We start from the raw sequence: 9,306 nt of genomic DNA on the forward strand, positions 1-9,306 counted from the left end.
TACTTTCTCTGGTCAGAGGAACAACATGAATTTGTGTCTGAAAGCAGATGCGGTGTGACTCGACTTTAGCCATCAGGTGGAAGACGTTGTCCCCTCTCTCTGGTCAGTCTCACCTCTCTCTGGTCAGTCTCACCTCTCTGGTCAGTCTCACCTCTCTCTGGTCAGTCTCACCTCTCTCTGGTCAGTCTCACCTCTCTCTGGTCAGTATCACCTCTCTCTGGTCAGTCTCACCTCTCTCTGGTCAGTCTCACCTCTCTCTGGTCAGTCTCACCTCTCTCTGGTCAGTCTCACCTCTCTCTGGTCAGTATCACCTCTCTCTGGTCAGTCTCACCTCTCTCTGGTCAGTCTCACCTCTCTCTGGTCAGTCTCACCTCTCTCTGGTCAGTCTCACTGGAGGAAAGGAAGGAGAGAGCAGAGGCCGTGAGAGGCGGACGTTCTGCTGTTCTCTCCCTTCCTCCACTGAGACTAATGCAGTGTTCAAAACAATCGGGAATTTGGGGATCTCAGACTTCCGACTTCAGTGAGTTCAAGACAACTGGGAACTCTGAAAGAAATTGAGATCCGACTGGGAAAAAGTAATCCAACTCAGAATACCAAGTAGGAAACTCGGGTTAGAGCTCCAACGTTACGGCCTGAAGATCACTGACATGATTTAAACAAAAAAATGTTTAACCAGAATTCCCAGTTGTCTTGTGGCGCTCTGGGAACTCTGGGAAATATGAGGTCAAGTCATGATGTCCTTGGTCTTCAGGTTGAAAAGTCGGAGATCTACAAAGAGGCCCAAGTTCCTAACTTGGAATTCCGAGTTGGAAAAGCGATTTTTTTTCCCAGTCGGAGCTCTTAAGATTTCCGAGTTCCCAGTTGCTTTGAACGCGGCATTGAACCCACCATGCCCATCAGATGTACAGTGTATTTGATACACTGCCGATTTTGCAGGTTTTCCTACTTACAAAGCATGTAGAGGTCTGTAATTTTTCATCATAGGTACACTTCAACTGTGAGAGACGGAATCTAAAACAAAAATCCAGAAAATCACATTGTATGATTTTTAAGTAATTAATCATTCAATGTGATTTTCTGGATTTTTGTTTTAGATCAGGTAAAACTTTGACCGAAAAGTTAAGTAAACAAAAAAAAGACGGGAACCAGTTGCTGAATAATAATTAATTGAATCAACTAGATTTTTACTGTCTGTCTGTCTGTCTGTCTGTCTGTCTGTCTGTCTGTCTGTCTGTCTGTCTGTCTGTCTGTCTGTCTGTCTGTCTGTCTGTCTGTCTGTCTGTCTGTCTGTCTGTCTGTCTGTCTGTCTGTCTGTCTGTCTGTCTGTCTCTGTGAGTGTGTGCCTCGTGAGTATCTGTTTATGTGGTTGTAAAGTAATAAACCCACTAATAAAGACATATCTACATCCCGTCATGATGATTAAGTAACCAAGCCGTCCAGTAACTGAGAGGACTTACCTCGGCAGCAGCTGTAGAGGAACAGAACACAGAAGAGGATCTTGGCAATGCCCACGGTAGGCATCATGACTGGTCACCGATAACCTGAGCTGTACTGAGGGGTCTGGACTGGACTCAAGCTGTGTGTCTGAAGATATATATGTGTGTGTGTGTGTGTGTGTGTGTGTGTGTGTGAGTGAGGATGGCTTCTGGAGAAGGAAGTGTGTGAAGTGTAGATTTAGTCTGTTATTGATGCTATGTAAGTAAGGATTTCCCTGTTGTGTGATGGTTCCTACCCTGCTATTAGCTCTGCTTTGTGATTACACTACCTCCCTGTCCTTATAGGCTCTATCCAGTTTCACTTTTAGTCACACAAACTCCCCATTGGTCTTTTGGTAGTCCTCAGACTGCCCCTCCTACTGGTCATTCATCAACCCACATATATCAAATCAAATCAAATCAAATTGTATTTGTCACGTACACATGGTTAGTAGATGTTAATGCGAGTGTAACGAAATGCTTGTGCTTCTAGTTCCGACAATGCAGTAATAACCAACAAGTAATCTAACTAACAATTCCAAAACTACTACCTTATAGACACAAGTGTAAAGGGATAAAGAATATGTACATAAAGATATGAGTGAGTGATGGTACAGAGCGGCATAGGCAAGATACAGTAGATGGTATTGAGTACAGTATATACATATGAGATATATGTAAACAAAGTGGCAGAAAGTGGCTAGTGATATGTATTACATAAAGATGCAGTAGATGATATAGAGTACAGTATATACATATACATATGAGATGAATAATGTAGGGTATGTAAACATTATATTAGGTATATTGTGTGTGTGTGTGTGTGTGTGTGTGTGTGTGTGTGTGTGTGTGTGTGTGTGTGTGTGTGTGTGTGTGTGTGTGTGTGTGTGTGTGTGTGTGTGTGTTTGAGAACCTCTATGTGGTTGAATGTGATTCCTTTTATGAAATGTTTATTTTTTTTGTTTATTGTGCTGAATTATATTGTTTTTACACGCGTGTATGTTGTTTTATAATTAAAATGCGTGTGTGTTTTGAGACCTACCTTAAATATCTTCTCTTCCAACACCGAATACCACTTTTTTTAGACTAAAGATGATCTGTAGATGTTCAAACGGCCCGCTCCGCTCCTAAGCAACTTTGCGGTATTTCGTTTTTGTCACGCCTTGGTCATTGTATCTTGTGTTTTTGTTATATGTTTGGGTAGGCCAGGGTGTGCCATGGGTTTATATGTTGTATTGGGGTTTGTATTAATTGGGAGTGTGTATTATTAGGGGTGTGTCTAGTTAGGCTTGGCTGCCTGAGGCGATTCCTAATTGGAGTCAGCTGATTCTAGTTGTCTCGGATTGGGAACCGTATTTAGGTAGCCTGAGTGCACGTTGTATTTCGTGGGTGATTGTACCTGTCTCTGTGTTAGTCACCAGATAGGCTGTAATTAGTTTCACTCGTTTGTTGTTTTCGTATTTTCAGTTATTTCATGTACCGCATTATCTTCATTAAAAGTCATGAGTAACCTACACGCTGCATTTCGGTCTGACTCTCTTCAAACAGCAGACAAACTTCATTACAGAATCACCCACCATTCTCAGACCGAGCAGCGTGTGAACTGGCAGGATCTAAAGGAGGATGTTATGGACAACAGAAGCAAGGAGTATACTACGTGGGAGGAAATCGACAGGTGGGCGGCCGACCCAGAGCGAGTGCAGGAGCCCGCCTGGGATTCCCTACAGCAATGCGAAGAGGGCTATACACTGATGGAATCGAAAAGGAAAGCACGGCTACACAGAGCGAAAACCGTAGGTAACGGGGAAAGCGCAGAGAGAGAGTGGCAGAGTCAGGAGTCAGACCTGAGCCTACTCTCCCTGTTAATTGTGAGGAGCAGCAATATGAGGACTTCTGGTCTTGGGAGATGATATTAGACGGAAAAGGACCCTGGGCGCAGCCGGGAGAATATCGCCGTCCCAAGGAGGAAATAGAAGTAGCTAAAGCGGAGAGGCGCGAGTATGAGGAGGCAGCACTGCGACGCGGTTGGAAACCGGAAAGTCACCCCAAAAAATGTATTGGGGGGGGCTAAAAGGGAGAATAGTTATGCCAGGTAGGAAACCTGCGCATACTCCCTGTGCTCACCGTTGGGCTAGAGAGACCGGGCAGGCACCGTGTTATGCTATGGAGCACACGGTGTTTCCAGCGCGGGTGCAGAGCCAGCTGCGACTCATACCAGCCCTTCCTATTGGCCGGGCTAGAGTGGGCATCGAGCCAGGTAAGCTTGGGCAGGCTCGGTGCTCAAGAGCTCCAGTGCGCCTGCACGGTCCGGTCTATCCAGAGCCACCTCTACACACCAGTCCTCCGGTAGCAGCTCCCCGCACCAGGCTTCCTGTGCGTGTCCTCGCGCCAGTACCACCAGTTCCAGCACCACGCACCAGGCCTCCAGTGCGCCTCGCCTGTTTAGCGCAGCCAGAGCTTTTCTCCTCTCCTGCGCTGTTGGAGTCTCCCGCCTGTTCAGCGCAGCCAGAGCCTTTCTCCTCTCCTGCACTGTTGGAGTCTCCCGCCTGTTCAGCGCAGCCAGAGCCTTTCTCCTCTCCTGCGCTGCCGGAGTCTCCTGTCTGCCCAGCGCCGCCAGTCGGCCCAGCGTCACCAGTCTGCCAGGATCCGCCAGAAGTGCCAGTCTGCCAGGATCCGCCAGAAGTGCCAGTCTGCCAAGATCTTCTAGATCGGCCAGACAACCTTAATCATCCAGGTCCACCAGCCAGCCAGGATTTACCGGAGCCTACTACCTGCCTGAGCTTCCTCTCAGTACTGAGCTTCCTCTCAGTACTAGGCTTCCTCTCTGTACTGGGCTCCCTCTCAGTACCGGGCTTCCCCTCAGTACTGGGCTGCTTCGGTCCCGGGCTGCCCCTCTGTCCTGAGCTGCCCCTCTATCCTGAGCTGCCCCTCTGTCCCGAGCTGCCCCTCTGTCCCCAGCTGCCCCTCTGTCCCCAGCTGCCCCTCTGTCCCCAGCTGCCCCTCTGTCCCCAGCTGCCCCTCGGTCCCGAGCTGCCCCTCGGTCCCGAGCTGCCCCTCAGTTATGTGGGGATTAGGGTGAGGACTATTAGGCCATGGTCGGCGGAGAAGGTGGATTATCCTAGGACGCGAAGGGGAGGAACTAGGACATTTATGGAGTGGGGTCCACGTCCCGAGCCAGAACCGCCACCATGGACAGACGCCCACCCGGACCCTCCCTATGCTCTTGAGGTGCGTCCCGGAGTCCGCACCTTAGGGGGGGGTTCTGTCACGCCTTGGTCATTGTATCTTGTGTTTTTGTTATATGTTTGGGTAGGCCAGGGTGTGACATGGGTTTATATGTTGTATTGGGGTTTGTATTAATTGGGAGTGTGTATTATTAGGGGTGTGTCTAGTTAGGCTTGGCTGCCTGAGGCGATTCCTAATTGGAGTCAGCTGATTCTAGTTGTCTCGGATTGGGAACCGTATTTAGGTAGCCTGAGTGCGCGTTGTATTTCGTGGGTGATTGTACCTGTCTCTGTGTTAGTCACCAGATAGGCTGTAATTAGTTTCACTCGTTTGTTGTTTTCGTATTTTCAGTTATTTCATGTACCGCTATTTTCTTCATTAAAAGTCATGAGTAACCTACACGCTGCATTTGGGTCTGACTCTCTTCAAACAGCAGACGAACTTCATTACAGTTTTTTGGTGTGTAGAATTAACTTTTGGATATCAGAGCGGTGGTAATTCACCGGTATTTCCGGAATTCGATCCTTAGTTCGTACACCCTCCGCCGCCCCCCCACAAGGCAATTTAACTTATCCCAGAGGCTGCTCCAAGACTCTGCTCCAAGACTCTGCCGAGAAGAGGTATTCGGAGTGGAGTTTTAGTCCGAGTAAGGAGGCATGCACACCATCCACCACTTACAAGTACATTACTCGCTAATGTTCAGTCACTGGACAATAACGTAGACGAGCTCAGGGCGAGGATCTCCTTCAAGAGAGACATCAGGGACTGTAACATACTCTATTTCACGGAATCCTGGCTCTCTCCAAATATACTGTCCCTGTCCATACAGCCAGCTGGATTCACAACACATCATGCAGACAGAAATAAAGAACTCTCCAGGAAGAAAAAAGGCAGAGGTGTATGTTTCATGATTAACTACTCATGGTGTGATTGTGGTAATGTACAGGAAGTCCTCCCGTCCTATAGGCAGAAACTTAAACAGGAAGTACCCATGCTAAGGTCTATTCAACGCTGGTCTGACCAATCGGAATCCATGCTTCAAGATTGTTTTGGTCATGCGGACTGGGATATGTTCCGGGTTGGCTCTGGGATTAACATTGACATATACACTCGCACGGTGACTGAGTTCATCAGGAAGTGTATAGGAGATGGCAGCATTCGTACAAAACCGAAAGCGAGAACCACCTCATTTAACCATGGCAAGGTGACTGGGAATGTGGTTGTATACAAACAGTCCAGTTATTCCCTCCGTAAGGCAATCAAACAGGCACAACGTCAGTATGGAGACAAAGTGGAGTCGCAATTCATTGGCTCAGACATGAGACGTATGTGACAGGGACTCCAGACAATCACGGGTTACAAAGGGAAATCCAGCCACGCCACGGACACTGACGTCCTGCTCCTGCAAAACACCAGTCTCTACGTCAACAGTAAAGAGGCGACTCCGGGATGCTGGCCTTCCAGGCAGAGCTGCAACGAAAAAGCCATATCTCAGACGGGCCAATAAAAAGAAAAGTTTAAGATGGGCAAAAAAACACAGACACTGGACAGAGGAACTCTGCCTAAGAAAGCCAGCATCCTGGAGTCGCTCTTCACTGTTGACGTTGAGACTGGTGTTTTGCGAGTACTATTTAATGAAGCTGCCAGTTGAGGACTTGTGAGGCGTCTATTTCTCAAACTAGACACTCTAGTGGACTTGTCCTCTTGCTTTGTGCAGCAGGACCACTCCTCTTTCTATTCCGGTTAGAGCCAGTTTGCGCTTTTCTGTGAAGGGAGTAGAACACGGCATTGTACAAGATCGTAATTTTCTTGGCAATTTCTTGCATGGAATAATAGCCTTCATTTCTCAGAACAAGAATAGACTGACAAGTTTCAGAAGAAAGGTCTTTGTTTATGGCCACTTTGAGCCTGTAATCGAAACTACAAATGCTGATCCTCAAGATACTCAACTAGTCTAAAGAAGGCCAGTTGTAGGCTTCAATAATCAGCACAACTGTTTTCAGCTGTGCTAGCATAATTGCAAAATGATTTTCTAATGATCAATTAGCCTTTTAAAATTATAAACTTGGATTAGCTAACACAACGTGCCATTGAAACACAGGAGTGATGGTTGCTGATAATAGGCCTGTGTACGCCTATGTAGATATTCCATAGAGAACATGCCATTTCCATCTACAGTAGTCATTTACAACATTAACAATGTCTACACTGTATTTCCAATCAATTTGATGTTATTTTAATGGACAAAAAATGTGCTTTTCTTTCTAAAACAAGTACATTTCTAAGTGACCCTGTCACGCCCTGACCTTAGAGATCCTGTTCATGTCTCTATTTTGATTTGGTCAGGGTGTGATTTGGGGTGTGGGTATTCAATGTTCTATTATTTGTATTTCTATGGTAAGGTTCTCAATCAGGGACAGCTGTCTATCGTTGTCTCTGATTGAGAACCATAGCTAAGGTAGCCCTTTATCCCACTTGTCTTTGTGGGAAGTTTTCTTTGTTTGTTGGCACTATAACCTTTTTTTTTTTTTTTTTCACCTTTATTTAACCAGGTAGGCTAGTTGAGAACAAGTTCTCATTTGCAACTGCGACCTGGCCAAGATAAAGCATAGCAGTGTGAACAGACAACACAGAGTTACACATGGAATAAACAATTAACAAGTCAATAACACAGTAGAAAAAAATGGGCAGTCTATATACAATGTGTGCAAAAGGCATGAGGAGGTAGGGGAATAATACAATTTTGCAGATTAACACTGGAGTGATAAATGATCAGATGGTCATGTACAGGTAGAGATATTGGTGTGCAAAAGAGCAGAAAAATAAATAAATAAAAACAGTATAAAAAACAGTATGGGAATGAGGTAGGTGAAAATGGGTGGGCTATTTTTCTATAGACTATGTACAGCTGCAGCGATCGGTTAGCTGCTCGGATAGCTGATGTTTGAAGTTGGTGAGGGAGATAAAAGTCTCACGGTTGTTTTGGATTGTTTATGCCTGCGTCATATAAATCAGAACCCCAAAATGTAATCTTGTTTTAATTATAAACAAACCCTGTATAACTTTAAAACATGGTTACAACTATAATGTTTGATCTCATGGATGGTCAGTCCTTCCATCCAAAGCTCTGTGTAGAAATATGAGAGTGGCCCCATCCCTCAGCTGTTTGTGCCAAATGAAGAGGCACGGTGAACGTTTTGTTGATTTTTAGAATTGTAAATTGTCCCTTTAAGTGTTATGAGAGTCAATAAAACCACAGGTTACTCTCTAACAGAGTTAGGTTTCATTTTCTCCTCCCTCAGTGTTTCTTGGAAGTGGAAGTGGTTTCTCTACTACTGGAATGATTTGGGTAATTCCCCAGACTCCAGGATTCCACACTTTTGATTGGATAAGCTGAAGCAGAAGGACGTCCTTTGCGAACAGAGTTTGGCACATTCGCAGACAGTGTCGGGAAATGACTGCAGGTGTCCAGGCTGTATGTCAAATGTTGGAGGGATTGAACATAAGGAAACTTGCACCGTGTCTAAGTCATTGGCTCTTCATCAATTAATCTTTCTGCAATCCCTTGCATCATCTCTCCTCGTGTCCTTCTCGAAACACAGAGAGGGGGGGGGGGGGGGGGGGGGGGGGCGCTTGGACTTTCTTTTCCAATGTGGTTGAGAGAAAGGCGAGGAGATAGGATGTGTGGGTAATCACAGGAAAATGTATTGAGAAAGGGTCGTGGTGTTGGGGTCACAGCATCTCCCTAGTGCACCCTGGGTAACACAACAGGATGGAGGACCTCTGACCTAGGCCTCTTGGGGTCATTTCCCTAGATTTACTTGAAATGAAGTGTGTGCGTGTGTTCGTTCTAGGGGCAGCAACATGCTCCTGCCTCATGTAGCTGCCCCTGGGGTAGTTACTATAGTAGATACTACTGATTCTGCTGTCCCTGGGGTAGTTACTATAGCAGATACTACTGATTCTGCTGCCCCTGGGGTAATTACTATAGCAGATACTACTGATTCTGCTGCCCCTGGGGTAATTACTATAGCAGATACTACTGATTCTGCTGTCCCTGGGGTAATTACTATAGCAGATACTACTGATTCTGCTGTCCCTGGGGTAATTACTATAGCAGATACTACTGATTCTGCTGCCCCTGGGGTAGTTACTATAGCAGATTGTTACGAATCCCTTTTGGCCCGACAGTCTAGGGGGGATGGTAATGAGACCCGTAACATAACTCATGCAAATTATTATTGTGACAAAGTAAGTGTGCACGAAATAACCACGACAACAGAAATCTACCGTCAAACTCTAGGTTTATTTATAAACACACGGTAATGGGGAGAGCAGGAAAAGGGGCTGAGCTGGACCCAAGGAAAGAAACAATAAGTATTCAAAAACACCCCTAAGCTAGACTAGCCTACTTTAACAACAGCTAACTAACAACCAAAAATACAGTGGGTGGTCCGCCCAGTTCTAACTAGTGTATTTAACAAAGTTCACCTACGGGTAGTGTATGCCCATGGGCGACTTGTCTTGGTTTCCCCCTTTTCCCACCAGCAACAAACAAACACCATAACCAAAAACAATACTCACAGGTGATGAAAGTGCTATGGAG

General features: G+C 46.0%; 1 protein-coding gene across 1 annotated transcript in view; it reads right to left on the reverse strand.

Annotated features, from left to right (window-relative positions):
- Window positions 1-1,778, reverse strand: part of ccl19a.1 (chemokine (C-C motif) ligand 19a, tandem duplicate 1) — a 17,812-nt gene extending 16,034 nt beyond the window's left edge. The window contains exon 1 of the mRNA XM_046348169.1: window positions 1,458-1,778. Coding sequence (XP_046204125.1) covers window positions 1,458-1,524 — 67 coding nt within the window. The 5' untranslated portion in view covers window positions 1,525-1,778. The remainder of the gene's footprint in view (window positions 1-1,457) is intronic.
- Window positions 1,779-9,306: the final 7,528 nt, after the last annotated feature.

This window comes from Oncorhynchus gorbuscha, linkage group LG04 (assembly GCF_021184085.1).
Source record: "Oncorhynchus gorbuscha isolate QuinsamMale2020 ecotype Even-year linkage group LG04, OgorEven_v1.0, whole genome shotgun sequence".
Taxonomy (NCBI): domain Eukaryota; kingdom Metazoa; phylum Chordata; class Actinopteri; order Salmoniformes; family Salmonidae; genus Oncorhynchus; species Oncorhynchus gorbuscha.